The sequence below is a fragment of the Quercus suber genome, unplaced genomic scaffold (genome assembly GCF_002906115.3).
Source record: "Quercus suber isolate HL8 unplaced genomic scaffold, Cork oak 2.0 scaffold_99, whole genome shotgun sequence".
NCBI classification, from domain to species: domain Eukaryota; kingdom Viridiplantae; phylum Streptophyta; class Magnoliopsida; order Fagales; family Fagaceae; genus Quercus; species Quercus suber.
The window spans coordinates 103,777-121,158 of record NW_027069564.1 but is presented as its reverse complement, the minus strand read 5'-3'; the positions used below and the strand labels follow the sequence as shown (position 1 = coordinate 121,158).

At 34.3% G+C, this 17,382-nt stretch overlaps 1 protein-coding gene and 1 long non-coding RNA gene across 4 annotated transcripts; both read right to left on the bottom strand.

Annotated features, from left to right (window-relative positions):
* Nucleotides 1-4,040: 4,040 nt before the first annotated feature.
* On the bottom strand, nt 4,041-5,492 carry LOC112020619 (transcription termination factor MTERF15, mitochondrial). Its single transcript, XM_024053172.2, has one exon. It carries the CDS (start codon nt 5,457-5,459, stop codon nt 4,317-4,319), a length of 1,143 nt encoding a protein of 380 aa, XP_023908940.1. The 5' UTR covers nt 5,460-5,492; the 3' UTR covers nt 4,041-4,316.
* Nucleotides 5,493-8,940: 3,448 nt separating this feature from the next.
* Nucleotides 8,941-16,557, bottom strand: LOC112020625 (uncharacterized). Of its 3 annotated transcripts, XR_010629518.1 has the most exons (5): nt 16,313-16,557; nt 13,725-15,905; nt 13,456-13,630; nt 10,149-12,256; nt 8,941-9,620 (listed from the first exon to the last, which is right to left on the bottom strand). It is a non-coding gene; the product is annotated as an uncharacterized LOC112020625 (long non-coding RNA). The 3 variants fall into 3 exon arrangements; XR_010629517.1 differs by having other exon boundaries at nt 8,941-12,256; nt 16,313-16,556; XR_010629516.1 differs by lacking the exons at nt 8,941-9,620; nt 10,149-12,256 and having other exon boundaries at nt 13,173-13,630; nt 16,313-16,556.
* Nucleotides 16,558-17,382: the final 825 nt, after the last annotated feature.

Sequence of the window (17,382 nt, the reverse complement as noted above, 5' to 3'; positions counted from 1 at the left end):
TGATGAGCTGAGTGAAGATGTTTATGTGAAACAGCCAAGAGGATATGAAAAAAAGGGCAGTGAGCATCTAGTTTACAAGTTACACAAAGCCCAGTATGGATTAAAACAAGCTTCATGAGCTTGGTTTAGTCGAATCGAAGCACATTTCATTGCGAGCAGACATTATTCACAAAGAGAAGCAGAGAAGGAAAAATTATCATTGTAAGTGTTTATGTTGATGATTTAATTTTTACTGATAATGATGAAGTTATGATGTCTGAATTTAAAAGCTCTATGTTAAGAGAGTTTGATATGTCTGACTTGGGGCAGATGAGGTTTTTTCTTGGGATCGAGGTGCTACAAAAGTCTAATGTTATTTATATATGCCAAAAGAAATATGCATTGGAGGTTTTGAGAAGGTTTGGTATGATGGAAAGTAATTTGGTGGGTAGTCCAATAGTTCCAGGTTTCAAAATAAGCAGAGACCGAAATAGAGACTTTGTTGATGAGACGTATTATAAGCAGCTGATGGGTAGTTTAATGTATCTCACTACCACAAGACCTGACATGATGTTTGTTACTTGTCTCATAAGTAGATATATGGCAAAGCCAATGGAGATTCATCTACAGGCAGCTAAGAGAGCACCTCGATACTTAAAAGGGACTGTGAACTATGGAATTCATTATAAGAAAGGAAGAGATGGTGAGTTTTTGGCATTTACGGATAGCGACTATGCTGGAGATATGGAAGACAAGAAGAATACATCTGGTTACGTGTTTTTAATGAATTCAAGCGTTGTTTCATGGTGTTAAAAAAAAAAAGCCTATTGTGACTTTATCAACCACAGAAGCTGAGTTTGTGGCAGCTGCAGTCTATGCTTGTCAAGGAGTTTGGATGAAGAGAATTTTAAAGGAGCTGGGACATTTTGATGGAGGCTGTACTACTGTGATGTGTGACAACAGTTCAACCATTAAGCTATTTAAAAATCCAATTATGCATGGTCGCTGCAAGCATATTGATGTGAGGTTTCATTTCTTAAGGAATCTTACTAAGGAGGGTACAAATGAATTAGTTCATTGTGGGAGTCAGGATCAAGTGGTAGACATAATGACCAAACCATTGAAGCTTGAAGTTTTTCAAAAGTTTCGAAAGCTGCTAGGCGCATGTGAAATTTCTGGTATAAACTAATTGCTTCACAACACTTAGTTTAAGGGAGGGAATGAAGGAGTTTACAGCTATTTTTCTGTTAGAATAAAGTCCTAGTTTTTAGGGATATTTACATGTATTTGATTTGTTCCAAGTTTCTGTTACCACTTAGCTTTATTTCCGCTAAGTGGGCCGCTTTTTCGTTTCTGTTAAGATCGTGTATTGAATGGATATTTAAGCCAAAGTTATTGTTAATAAAACTAAGTCATTCAATCCAGCTTGTTGTGTTCTTGTTCTTAGTTTCAAAGTTCCTAACAACAATAACCTCCATAACACAAGAACACACACAAACCTAAAACCTCCAGCAAATCAAATCTATAAATCCAGCAAGGAAACACATAGAACATGTAAACCCAAACACACATATCCACACACATCAAAGCCTACATATTTACAATTCAAAATTCAAAACACAAACACTTCAACAGTACACACATTCATCCGAATTTACACCCATTTTGAAAGCAATCCGAATTTACACACAATCATCAACTTCTTACAACCAAACCTAATCAACAAACCAAACCAAAAAAAAAAAAAAAAAGAGTCACTGCCATACCCAAAACAAAAAAGACAAATGAAATTAAAATAAATAGAGAAATAGAAAAGAAAACAAAAGAGGAAGGGAGAGTGATAACGACAGCTACCATTGGTGGTGGTGCTGGTGTGTGCCACCCTGTTGTTGATGGTTAAGTTCGTGGGTCTCAGTCATTTCAAGTTGAGTGAAAGAGAGAGATTGAACCTGCACTCCTCCTTTGTTCCCAGATCTATGTCTTTGAAGAAGAAAACTAGCACTCCGCCACTCATAACCACCACTCGACGATGACTTCTCTTCAAACCGACCTGGTCTTTTGCCATCTCTCCACACCTTTTTCTCTCTAACCCATCCTCTTAGACTGAAACCCCAAGCTGATGTTCTCAATGGTTTGAACCCTCAAGGCCAAAACCCAAACAAATTCACAGCAGTGACCCAATCTCACTTTATCTCCTCTGTCAATTTAGTTCTCAAACCGCTCTCTTTGAAAATAAGAGAGAGGTAACTTTGACTTTTCATGTTCTGGATTTGGGGAAGAAAGAAGAAGAGTGTTCTTCTCGAAAAATAATGAAAGCTAATGACATTTTTTTTTTTTAGTTATTAGATTTTAATGTTTGTTTTTAGTTTAATTTTCTTTTTGTTCAAACATTATGTGAGATGACTTTTTAAAAAAATTAAAATGATGCTCTCAATTTTTTTTTAAATGATGACGTGGCATTTTTTAAATGCCAAATAAGTTTTTTAATATTATTTTATTGGCCATGTCAACATTTAATGTGCTAACAATGCACTCTGTTTGCCACATCAGTAATTTCTGTTAAGTAACGGTAAGGACTAAAATGGAATGCATTAATTGATTTAGAAACTAAAAGTGGTGAAATGAAAATGTAAGGATCAAAATGAAAAAGATGCAAAATGTAAGAACTAAAAGTGCATTTACACCTTAAAAAAAAAAAAAAAGCGCTCAAATGAGGAGTGATAGGACAATTTTTATTAGTTATTTTATTTGTATAACTATTTTTTATTTATCAGTTATATGTATAATTTGTATAGTTTTGACAACTGAGATCTTGGTTTTTGTGATAATTGGGATTATAAATGAGCTAAGCCAAGTTTTAAAGATTGAAAATTGTTAATTTAATTTAATTTTGAGTATGAGTTAAGTTTGATTTCATCAACAAACAAATTACTTACTTAAATTTGGCTTATTTTCTTATCAAACATTAATACTAAAGTTTTTTACTCTATCACAAATATATGATAATAATTAATAACAAAATTATAGTAATTAAAAAGTCATATTATTTGAATTATTAGATAGATCGATTGCCATTTAGGAATTTACAAAAATTAGATTCACCTACTTGTATTGTTAAAAACTATATATAATCTTTACAATGAAATGAACTATCTATATTATTGATAAATAATGAATAATATGAAAATTTTATTTATAAACTTACACAATCTAATACTGAGTCTAAATTAATATATTTTTAAACATGAATACTTATAAACATATAATATTATATGTATTTAAATCGAGCCTCATACTCACGAACATGTTCACAAAGACATACAATTTTTAATCTATTATTGTTTAATAGTCGAGTTTAAACTTGTTCTTCGGCTTGACTTGTATCTTATACCAAAAAAAAAAAAGAAAAAAAAAAAAAAAAGTAGATAAGCATTTTCTTGAACTGAGCTACAATTGCTCAATAAACAACTTGATTCCACTCATGAAGATTCTAAAATACTTCTTGGTAAACTCGGAACAAAAAGGTCAGTCTAAAACATATCATAAACAAACAATTTTCTCCATAATCTGACAAACAAGTAAATATGCAAGTTACAATGAATCTAAAGGTGCTGCAAAATATGGTGTACCAACAAAATAAGAAAAGTTTACGTCCCTTCATGCGTCACCCATTTTACGACTCTGCAGAAATAACTTTGCAGGATCCTCAAAATTTTTTTTTTTTTCTTTTTTTTTAAAAAAAAAAAAAAAAAAAAAAAAGCCCAACTAAACCTCTCGTTGGCAGAAATTGCATAACAAACGCCCTTAAGATGGTTCTCTTCTCCAAGCTCAGTGAAACAAGCACCAAGCACTTGGCAACAGTTTGGATTGGATCAGCTGCAACCTTGGACCTGATTTGAAGTAAGTTCAATACCAAAGAGTGCAATGGAAACAAGTAATTGCTTGGTTATCTTGAGAGATCCAATTTCACTTTATAGATTCAATAGGTAAGAAGTTTGCTCCAAATAATTTGTGAGTTTATACAAGAATAAGTTTTCAGGATTCTCAAACAAAAGTTCCTCTTGACCAAAAGTCTCAATAACAGAAATTGAATAACATAAGACCCTGGAATGATTCTATTCTTTATGTACAGGCTAACAGTGAAAAAGGACCTGGGGTTTAGCAAGATATTGGAATTTTAATTAGTGGCACTCTGGACTCAACTAAAGCAAGATTAATATTAACGGATTCTAATGGATAAAATAACTCAAAACAAGGGAAACTTGATCCTTAACGTGGGCTATAACAGTATAACTACTTCATATCACTCCTTACTTGATACATATCCTATTCTGTAGTCATTCTGGAAAAACCAATCTTTCCTTATATAACTGCAACAATTCAGAAGCTTCCTTCCCATAAGGCATCACAAACTTCTGCAGAAACAACTCCTCTGCATACTCAAACACAGCAGGCAAGTAAAACAATTTCTTAACCAAACCTTTCGATTGCAAAACTTGAATAACCGAAGCCCTTGGAATAAGTCGCTTCTCCAAGCTATAAGTAAGGAGTTGTGGGCGCTTGACAATAAGGGAAGCCTCCAAGCCCATTTGGTTGACCAAAAAATCCATCACCCGCATAATCTTATCCTCAGATGCCATAATACAATGTGGGCTCCTTCCAAATGCTACAAGAATCTCTTCCTCAGACAAACCCCACCTCTTATAAGCATTGACTTTCCTCTCCCATGTGGATTTATTCATTCCCTTTATTGCAAAAATAGCCAAAATAAAACTCAACCCCAAAGGATTGAATCCCATTTCCTTGACTTCCTCTACAATCCCTTTAAATCGAATAGCACCTGTCGTAATAAATCTAGGATATTTTTTAATTGAGGCACATATATTTGATTCAGGAACTCCATTTTCTCGCAGAAGATTGATATTAGGAACCACATGAGTGTCGAGTTTAACAACGAGAATACCGGGAAAACATCTAACAGCAGCAATAGTGTTCCCATCAGTTCCAAGCAAATTCTTAAGGAAAACAAAAGAAGGGATTATCTGGTTTTTCAAGCTTCGTTTCAATATTCGTGAATTTCTAGATAAGACTGTGGCAATGTCAGAGGTTGTAAAGCCTTTGGAGTGGAAAAACTCCAATTTTGGCAAAAGGGTCTTGTGAGGATCTGATACCAGCACTCCTGGGTGTTCTCTGATGACGTTTGAGATTTGGGTTTGTGAGAAACCATGGTGCTTGAAAAAGCTAATGACCAAGTCTGCTTTATGTGGGTTTTCAAAATTAACATATTTGGAGGCTGATAGAGCAGCTTCTGGTGAGAACCCACATGAGTTTATGAGGTATGAGACAGTGAATGAGTGTTGATTTGAAGTTGAAGTGCTTGAAATGTATCTTAGTCTGCCAGATGATAATAATAACGCTATGTGGGTTTCAACAGTACAACAACTCCTATGGTGAATAGCTTTATAGAGAAAATTCAACATGTCATATGGTACTGGAAGAAAAACTCACCTACTGTATAGAGTCCGTTTCAGAAGAAAACCTCCGCTGTGGCTTGTGAGAGTGAATGAGCAAGATTCCCAAACCGCCAAGGCCAAAGCTTTGCATTGCGTTTAGGGTTCTCTACTTCTCTCTCTTCTCTCCAAAGTGCACCGTTTTGATATCCCCTGTCCCAAAAATGTACCGTTTGGGACATGTTTCTATTTGTCCAATGAAATACTACGGCGCGGTACCAGATTGTTCTGCTATACCATCTTGGTCTGGTTTATTATTATTTTTATTATATAAAAAATAAAATATTATTTGAGAACTAAAAATGTATAATATAATTTTTAGTCTAAGAGTTAAGACACCTCCTAGGATTCAAATGATATCCCAAGCACATTTGTGACATGTAAAGGTTGAATCTCACTATTTCCTTTTCATTAAAAATAATAATAATAATAAAAAAAAGAAAATAAAAAAAGATAGAAAACAAAAGCTGCTTATAAGATTTAGTCTAATGCCAAGCACTACCAATCTGTCAAACACTTTGATTTTTTTGATAATTTAATATTTGGGAGGAATAATTTAAATCTTGAACGTTTTTGTTGCTAACACAATAAAATGTCAATTAAGGTACAAAACTCTTGGCCAATTGTTTGTGATTTTAATAGACCTTTTGTAAAGAATGAGAAGATCAGACCCCATTCATTCTAAATATTTGGTATTCCTTAATACCCCGAGGGCCGACATCCACTTCGGCTCTTGAGGTGCAAGAGATTATTTGTGTCTCATCTTGTAGTGAGTTAAGAATTGGGCCTATCATTTCAATTTTCAACAAACCCTTCGTAAATAATTTGTTGGGCCAATCACGGGTCTTGTGGATCTTGCCTATTCATGGGCCAATTCAGAGAGTTTTGCTCCCTCCTCCTAATTTTCATCAAGCCAGTTATAGATTTTTGAGACTTAATGAGCCAATTGACTCAATATTGCCACCATGTATATTTGTGCTTTGGTTTTACAAATTGGATTTAGGTGTAGTTATTAATCAATGAGTTATGTTTATTACACATAAGCGTTTTAAACTAAAATTATGACTTCAAGTCACTCTACGATTTTAGTTTAAAATGTGTGTGTAAGTTTGTGTGTGTAAGAGTCATTTCCCTTAATCAAATGAGATAATTACCTGCATTTCTCCCCCTCTCACCACCCCAGCAAAGAGAGAGAGAGAAAAAAAAAAAAAAAAGCATAACGTGGACATACGTACACACAAAGGGATGAACCTCGTACTATGAGCAATCCAAATAGCAGCAATATTAGGGAAGAACTATTTGGCCCAACTAGCACCGCATAGAAGATCCATAAATCAAAGGAGATGTTACAATTCTAAGAGGGTTCACTCTCAAACATGAGAAAACAAAATTCTATCGTATAGAAAGGATTGCACTCCATATACAAGACCTCACAGCATATTCCATACAAAATAGGAGCGTGATACAATTACTTTTACTCAATCGGTATCTCCTTCTCTTATAAGATTAAGATCGAAGGTGATGTTGTGACCCACCAAATGCCAGTGTAAGTTACCAACAAAATAGAAGAGACAAAATTGAACAAACAATACATCACTGAGCTTCTACAAGAGTAACTACATAAAATTACAATATCTGGGATCATTCAACACAATAAGAACAATGGGAACAAGTAAACAGTCACATAAATTATAATAGGATGTAATTTAAAAAAAAAGATTTGAACATTAGCCTAAATTAATTGCAACCTAGGACATGACTAAAGCAAGTCCAAGAACAATGGGTTCAACTAACACAATATGAGCAACATAAAACACTTGGATCCATGATTTAACAATTATAACAGCCGCACCCAAGGTTCTCCTCCTCTTTAATAATTGTCTGGATACGAGTTAGCAACTTATTTTTCTTAGAAACAACTAGCGGGATACATATCACTTGCTGAAGCACACATAGCACTGTTTCTGTACACGGTAAATTTATTAGCCCGAAATCTGATCTGAACAACTCATAATACACCGTTTTGTTTTCACCTAAACTACTTCTGGATTGTGTTATAAATGACTTGTGTCACACTTTGTGTTAACAGCTGTACGTCTTCTCTCTCTCAGCTACACTCAGACTTGGACTAAAGCAATTAGAGGATGAAAAATTCAGAGGGATTTTAAGTAACAAATAAGGAAATGCAAACAGATTAGGTTTCACTGTGTAATCATTATGCAATTGCTGCATGATGCACATCCCTCCTAATCAGCTCCCAGTTTTGTAATATCCAAGTTTTATCTGTATACATTTTGCAGATGGGAGACTTCCTATTTAATAGTTCACAAACTTGAAAAAGAACAGGTCTTCATCATCCTCTAACATAGTAGTTGTACTGAAATCTCTATAACTAAAGCATTTGATACCAGAATTAGGATAAAACCAAAGCCCTTAAAATCACTCTCTTCTCTGAGCTGTGGGCTTTTAGCCACAACCAAACTCCCATACTCGTTCATTTCATACTATTACATGCTTGGCATGTTAGAGTTGATACAAGTCCATTTTCAAGTAAAACACAAAGTATTGTTCTAAAAGGATCTCAATTGTGCAGAATTTTTCACTCATAATAAAAGTTAGCTGTATATAAAATATGGGGTTGAAATTTAATTAAAGGCCAAAATGCCAACTTGCTAGCTGCACAGAACCTGCTAAGAGAGTTAAAATAACAACTGTCCAATTGAAAGTCAAAGTAAGATGCGATGGCAGAACATGGTCCAACTAGACCTCATGATATATTAAGTGACTTGTAAACGCAAATTTAAATCCCTCTCCCAACTTACAAGAAAGCTAGTAGCTGGATTTGTCCACTTGGTTGACATGAATTTAACTCAAACCATTAAGATGAACAGCTTAGAAAGCAAGTATTTTTCCAATTATTTTCTTCTGTAGAACAAAAGAAATCCATGTACTTTGTGCTGCTCTTTCTTGTAGCCATCTGAACATGCAGTGCATTCCAGATAGGCGCCATATAAGAGCTCTACAAATCAAAACAATGTAAAAGTTCTGCAAATCCTGAGAGAATTTGCTCACAAACATGCTAAACAGAATATTGTTATTCATGTTGGAATGCACACAATATGTGAGACTTCACCATGGTATCAATATATAATCAGTATAACTAACTTGAACTAGCAATATCAGAGTCTCAAAATTGCATGCACCAACACTGCAACACCATCAAGTAACAAATGCATAGAAAGATCATGCAGAGCTAGATGCCCTTTTTATGGGAACAGGATGAAAGAAATCAAATTTCAGTGACAAAAGTTCCACAGATAAATCATATTTTAGTTACAAAAGTTCAGCAATGGAACTAGCTGCAAACTTATGCCCATGTATAAAGCAAGAACAGATCACAATAGCCTAGCAGATGATTATGCATCACATTTTGGAACTTGAGTTTCAACGGTTAAACAAATTAAACAGAACTCACATTACCAATAAAAAAAATATGGATTAATTTCAATCTTGGAGCTCAACTAAAGCAAGTAATTGAACAAGCTATTCTCTTCTCATTTAGAAGAATCCAATTTTCCCTGCTATAGCTTCAACAGATCAGAAGCTTCCTCATGAGGCATAACAAAAATTTTTTTTTTTTTGGATAAGTGCAGGCATAACAAACTTCCGCATAAATGTCTTTTCAGAACAAACAAAACATGTATACATTTTAAAATCCTTCTTTACCAAACCTCTTGATAACAAAACTTGAAAAACCAAAACCCTAGTAATCAATAGCTTTTCCAAGTTCCGAGTATTTCATAATGAGGGAAGGCTTAATGCCCATCTTGTTGACAAGAAAATCCATTACCCTCATAATCTTGTCTATAACACCATCATACACCACAGATGCCTTCTAAATGCCAATGAAATCTCATGCTCAGCCCCCATTTCTTATAAACATCAACCTTCCTTTCCCATGTTGATTTGCTCATTGACCACAAAACATGTACTGCCTTGGCAAACTTCATCATCAAATGGATTGAATCCTATTTCCTTTACTTTCTCCACAGCCTCTCTAAACTGAACAGGATTGACCCTCAATGCTCGTGGTTGTGCTTGGGGTTTTCCTACTCCGTGCTTGGATTCTTGCTGCGTTTGGATGTACTTATCTCAACAAGGAAAGTGATGGCAGAAAGATATCAAGGATGTTTGTTGAAATCATAAAAGAAGAACAAAAAGAGGTCCATGTTTCTGAACCAAGCCCTATGCATTAATACTGATGCCAAATTAGGAAGACTGTTGAAGCAAAGAGGGAGCTAGTCCTCAGTTACATGCTGGAAACAGGTGTAATTGTGCATGTGTTCGATTATACTGAGACTAGATAGAAGTTCTAGATCAAGGCCCTTGGTCATTTAATACAACACAACTATTTTTGAAATGAGCTTGGACAGAAAGGGAGTCATCTGTGCCTACAAGTTGTAAAATGTGAAGCTTCAGCTGTGGTTAGCTCACTTGTTTATCAAATTTGCTGGTCTATCAGACTAATAATTTTTCTAAGGACAGGCTTCCAGCTTAAAGAATTTCCATTGGCTCTAAGGGTACAATAACTCCCATGGTGAATTGGTTTATAGAGAAAATTCAACATGTTATATAAGCAGTACAGGAAGAAAAACTCACCTACCATATGAGTTCGTTTCAGAAGAAAACCTCCGCTGTGGCTTGTGAGTGAATGAGCAAGATTCCGAAACCCCCAAGGCCAAAAGCTGTGCACTGCGTTTGGGATCTCTTTCTCCCTCCTTTCTGCCCAACTGCACCGTTTTGATTTCTTCCGTACTTTCAAAAACAAATTTTTGGTGTATGTTTTTTTTTTCTTTGACTAAGGTCATTTGGTATCCGCTTATTTTGCTAAAACTTTTTACTGAAAGTAATATAGTGAGATCTATGAATAGTACAAAAAATACAGTGAGACCTATAAATAGTAGCAAAAAAAAACTAAATAGTAAAATAAATTGACAAAAATTATTTTTTCCAAACGGACACAAAAGAATAATTTTCAAGGTTTGAGGTTGGTTTCTATGAATGACAATTTGACCCTCAAAAGTATCTTGACATTTTGTACTTTATTTTTAGGGCAAATTACAACTTACCCACCTATGATTTGGTTGAAATTTAAATTGCCTATCTGTGGTTTAAAGTTTGACACTTTACCGACCTGAAGTTAACTATCTGTGATTTGAAATCTCATGATGTAAGTGTTCTGTTGGATTCTATTTTTTCTTGTATTTGTATGTTTTTGGAGAAGAGAAACATAAAAGTTGAGCAAAATTACATATTAAGCCTTGTTTTTAACAGAGTTGGGTCAAGAAAATCTAACTGAGCTAATCTCAGGTGGGCAAAGTGTCAAATTTTAAACTACAGGTAAGCAACTTAGATTTCGGCCAAACCATAAGTAAGTTATAATTTGCCCTTATTTTATATTGGCCCTCTTATCTTTTTTTTTTTTTTAATGAAATTTTATTTGGAATCTAATAACCCATGTTAGAAAAGTTTTGACAACTTTCATGAAAATATAAAAAGTCATCAATTATTTTTTTTCTTTTCCATAAAAAATTTCTAATATTTTTTAAATCAATACTCTTAAAGTATCTGTTAACTTTTTCCTTTTAATTTAAATGTCAGATGACAAATAAATGTCATTAAGATATATCACCCGTTTAAGTCTATTTCTGATAGTATTTTAACCATTAAGTGTCATACAAGTGTTATCAATTAAGACTTTAAGATAACTTATATAGTGTCAAGGTTCACCAAATGACTAATGAAAATGAGCTACAAAATCAAATATGAATGGCCAAAACGAGAATTTTGAAATGTAAATGGTTATAATAAAAATAACAAAGGTGTATGTTTATTAACAACAAAGGTGTGTGTTTATTAACAAAACTGGTACACCGATGACTTAGACATGTTCAAGATCGACCTCTATATCTATATGTGTAGGTTTCATTTAGCATTCTTTAAACAAATGTTGTTGCTTAACGCTCTATTTGATTGATGCTCTATTTGATTGATGCTAAAAAGGAGGAAAAATCAGCTTTCATTTGGCTAAACAAAAGGTTGGCTCATTGAGGAGATTCCACACCATGTGCAAGACCCCATAGCAGCTTTCATTTAGCATAGAAGGGATACAGAATTTCAGATAGCTGAACTGAACACCAATCTCACTTAGACCACCGAGCTTCTACTAGATTAACGCAAGATTACTTGCACAATTGTAGTACATACAGAACAAATGAGCAAGAATAAATGACCTCAAAACATGTACTGCCTTGGCAAACTTCATCATCAAATGGATTGAATCCTATTTCCTTTACTTTCTCCACAGCCTCTCTAAACTGAACGGGATTGACCCTCAATGCTCTTGGTTGTGCTTGGGGTTTTCCTACTCCATGCTTGGATTCTTGCTGCGTTTGGATGTACTTACCTCAACAAGGAAAGTGATGGCAGAAAGATATCAAGGATGTTTGTTGAAATCATAAAAAAAGAACAAAAAGAGGTCCATGTTTCTGAACCAAGCCCTATGCATTAATACTCATGCCAAATTAGGAAGACTATTGAAGCAAAGAAGGAGCTAGTCCTCAGTTACACGCTGGAAGCAGGTGTAATTGTGCATGTGTTGGATTATACTGAGACTTGATAGAAGGTTCTAGATCAAGGCCCTTGGTCATTTAATAAAACACAATTATTTTTGGGAGGAGCTTGGACAGAAAGGGAGTCATCTGTGCCTACAAGCAGTAAAATAAGAAGCTTCAGTTGTGGTTAGCTCACTTGTTTATCAAATTTGCTGGTCTATCATACTAAAAAATTTTAAGGACAGGCTTCCAGCTTAAAGAATTTCCATTGTGTAGCAATGGAACTAATATTAATCAAAAGGTGGAAAAATATTGCCATAGGAATGGTAGTTGTCTAGTAGATAGTTGGAAGGACGTGGTTTAGTTTCTATTTTATTTTTTGTTTCTCCTTCTCCTTCAGAAGCTATGAGGTTTTTCGGTCTAAGGGTGTTTTCTATTTATTCTTCATCAATCTAAACAAAAAGAATTGAAGAAAAAACTTAAAAATTAAAACTCCTTGATAGCAGTTAACGATTTTGTTCGTCGTGTAATAGATACTTCTTGATTATAATCTTCTATCTATGCACACCTTTAAAGATATTTGCATTTACCATTATCAAATTAAAATATGAAAAGTATAACTTCAAGATTACCAAAATTTCCGTTATAGGATTCATTTAAATGGAATTATTACAACTTGTCTTCACTTTTGGCACAAGTTGGGCTTTTACAATTTTTATATTGTCGAAGTGAATGTTATTACATCTCACTTGTAAGTTTTAGCCCTCAGGAAAAGATGCTTAGCAAGAGCTGTTGAGTAAAATAAAATTATTGGTAGAGGCTAGCTTTAAGGCTCAACCTATGTTAAGCCAAGGGATATGAACCACCTTGAGAATTCAAGGTGTTTGTCCCTAATCTAAGACCACTGACACAGATTCAAACACACCCTTGAGATGCAAAGACAGTTTCAATGAGTTAAGTAAGGGCATTACTGTTTCTGTGACTTTGGCAAGTTAGGACAGGATATTATCTCAGTTTGGCAAGCGTCAAATAAAATTTATTCATAAATATAATAGCTTTCTGCCCCCCAAAAAAAGAATAAGAAAATCTTGTTCAAATCTAGATTACAACCACCACAATTGTATTGGCCAAGAACAAAACTATTAGCAGCCTTTGTGACAAAACAAGAAAGGGTGGTAAGTGATCATCTATGCCAAGTGTAGTAAAGGCCCTTTATGATCATCTAGCTACCAAAAACTTGTGTCTTGTCATATCACATGCAACATTTTGTCAAAACAATTGCAAATCTGAATTAAATAGAGACACACACAAACACAAAAGAAGAAGAAGAAGAAGTAAGTTTAACAACTTACTTAACAGTTGACAGTCAAAAATAGTCTCCAATTTCCATCAAATAAACTTGTACTCTTAACTCCACCCATTTTTGTCTCCAATCTCCATCCAAAAAAGTTGGTTTCTAAATCCAACCTACTTAGAGTTGTTGCCAATATGGTGCTCTTCTTGGATAATATCAGGAGGTGATGAAACCTACAAATATACCACCAAACATGTTTAAGTATGGAGAGGGGGAGGAGGGGACTAACACTTAGGTTGTAACAAAAAACATAAGGAATATATATACCTGATTTAAACCATATTAATCTTGAAAGTAGTGTCCAACAACATAATCTTGAGAAGTTATATCCTTATGGGAGTCATATCCACTATTACTTTGTAATACATCTGCATGAATAGCTTCACCATGGACCTTTACACGACCTTCCATACTATTGGAATAACATTTCTTTCTCATCTCTTGCAAATCTTTCATTAAATTTTCAAAACATCTTTTGGCATGTTCATACATCATCTCACTCTCTGCTGCAAGTGTGGAAATTTCACGAAATTTATGACTCAAATGAGAGTAGCGCTTTCCTATCGATTCTTGAGTATTACCTTTAATATAAATGCCACGATAGTCCTTGATAGAACCAACCTTTGCATCTTTTGTCCATCTTTTCAATATATAATGGGCTGGAAGTCTCCTAATATTTTTCTTGTCAAGAACTTTCAAAGCATGGACACAGAGAATTCCTATGAAATTGAACTTCATGCAACTGCATTCCACAATAGTTGTTGAGGCTTCATATTTAACTAGGTGCTCTTGTGTTCTCTCCCTATACGTGACTTTGTATTCTCTGATAGTATCAAATTTACTAACCTTGTAAATTTTACAATCCCCCATCTTCAAAAATATTCATCTTGAAACATTGGGAATATTTCTGGGGTGTAAAACTCTACAGCATGTCCCAACATCTCTAAATCAACTCGTAAAACAGGTTTTGTTCGCCTCATTTTGAACTCTGCTTGTAGTTCTTGATGTAGCTTATCAGCCAAAACTCTAGAGTATTGTCCCGAAAAACGCACAAAATCAAGTTTAACATTCAAGTATTTCTTCAACGCATTGTTCATTGACTCACTGCGTTGGGTGCTTTTCATATCAGCAGTGAACATATGCCGACCATATACCATAGCCCATTTCTCCTTCACATCAAATATCCCATCTAACCATTTATTATCAACAAGAGCATATTTCTCAAGCATATTTTCCCATGCAACAAGCCATTCATCTTCATCTTCATAACCATACACACAATCACTAAAATCATTTGCAAATTCTTGAAATGAATCAAATACATGACTTAAATGCATAGTGGCCTCCTAATAAATATGCCATACACATAAACGATGATTCGATTCAGGAAATACCTCAGCTATTGCTTTAGCCATTGCAGTAGACTGATCTGTAAGTATAGTTCTTGGTTGCTTCCATGACATTGCACTCAAAAAAGTTTCAAACAACCATTTATATGACTCTATTGTTTCACTATAAAGTAAAGTCGCACCAAAGATAAGTGTTTGTTTGTGATGATTAACCCCAACAAATGGAGCAAAATGTCGATTGTATGTGTTTGTCCGAGAAGTTGTGTCAAAACATATAACATCTCCAAAATGTCCATAATCAACTATTGATCTAGCATCAGCCCAAAAAATATTCATGATTTGATTATCATCATCAACCTGTATTGAATAAAAAAAAGATGGATCTTCTAATTGCATCTTACGAAAGTATTCCATCACAGTACGACCATCTCCTTTCTTCAAAGCCGTCCCCCTCTCATTATGTACAGAATTCTTATAGTCAACATTCATAAACTCAAGATTTTCACCACCCCCTGCTTGCATGCTCAATGAATAAATGGCTTGTGTTATTGATATTCCAGGCCTCTCTACATCATTTGCAATGGCTTTTTGAGCAGGTGCAATTTCTCTCTTTGATCTTGACATATGTTTTATTGGCGAAGAAGCAAGCTCGTGATTATGTTGTTCATGAAAAGAAACAACTTCTAACATACCATCCTTTTGGAGTTGACAAGTCATTTGTGCTAAACAACCCACTCGTGAAACTGGGCGGGGAAAAGATACTAGTTCTCGGCGTTTGTCAACACTTCGCTCACCCTCTTTTGAGCAACAAAATGTTCTCCTTTTAAGTTGTCCCGTCTTTGCTCGCTTTACAAATTGTTTCCTAACACTAAAGCCAATCCGTGTGAGCATATTCTTTGTAAAATTCATATGCACTATCATCACAATCAAACTTCATGCCAACTTTTGGTACTTCTACATTTTGCTTGTCATGTCTACTCGGAGTGTTTGATCTGCTTGGACTTCCATGAGTAGGTTCAACTTGAGCCTCCTCTTGTTGATCAACTATGACAACACTCAATTCATTTTCCAATACAGAGCTTTGGCTAGAATCCATTATCTATAGTCAAGATAGCACATTCAATATTCAGAACCCAATCAAGAAAAGAAAGAAAGAAAGAAAAAAAAAATTACTCCAACTAACAGACAGCATAATATATAAACAGTCAGAGCATAACCCATCAAAAAATACTCTCAATATATTACTTACAAACAGAGTTTTAGAATGTCTGAATCCAGAAACCAAAAAAAGCACCTATTTAACTACCTGGGTTGCTTGTATTTTCGAAAATCAAGTAAAAAATGAACACCAATATCAAAAACCCACATTCATAATCAAACACGACTCATGCACAAACTTTTTTTTTATGTAACTAAAGAATAATTGAAAGAATCAATAGTCAAAATTCGAAAGAATAAATCAAAAGCCAATACATAACATATGAAAAGTTTTAATGGAAAACCAACCTCGGAAAAAAAAGGCTGATCTCTCTGTCTTCGTCCGCGAAAGGCTAATCTCCTCACTATGAATGAGCAAAAACTCGAAACCCACAAACCAGTCCGAAGCAGAAACTCCTGATAAATTCAAAAGCCCTCATTTTTTGGTTGTTTTGAACATTGTCTTTTGAAAGACATGAAAACTGCTATTTAAACAAATTTATGTATTGGACTTGGATCAGATGGGCTTGGCCACGACGGACCTTTCCCTAACCCCCTCCAAAAAAAAAAAAAAAACGGTTTAACGACAATTTGTTGGTACTGTAATTTTTATTTTATCCAAATTAAATTTAATCATTTCGCAGGATTGTTTTGACTAATAAATTATATAGTTGAATTTAATTATTTTTTCAAAAAGATGTGCTACATTTATTAATAAATTCATATGATTGAATTTAATTGAGAATCTTATGTGATAGGTTCTAAATAGCTCAACTGGTAAAGTCTTTGATAGTTGTATAAGAAATTTGTGGTTCAATCTCCGCCTATATCAAAAATTGATTGGTGTCTTGGTCTGATGATAAAGAACTATCATTAAGAGCGGGCGTCATAGGTTGAAACTCTCTAAAAAAGAAAAAAAATCTTATGTGTAAAATACAATATTTAAGAAACTATAATGCCCTTTTTTTATAAGCACAGACCACTGCCTTGATGCTCTTGCTCATGTAAGCCATTCAATTGAACATCGACTTTCATAAATAAAAATTGAACATCAGCATTAGTACCTCTCACTAAAAAAGGCTAGTCCTACATAAATAAAACACGATGTTGAGCAATGTAATCTTCCCTGATCCTGGGAAATATTATATGGAATTTTCTGTTTCTTTTATAGTAAATTTACTACTAGGCGGACTCGTTTTTATACTTGAACTCTAGGTTGCTTTCATAAAAAATGTAACTAGAAATGTAATTGACTTATAATTTCATCATTTCAATTTTTCAAATTCAGTCCTATTTGGTTCATTCTATCTACTTTCGTCTTATTTGGTCATATTCAATCTACTTCAGTCCACTTTGGTCCTATATGGCCCACTTCAGTC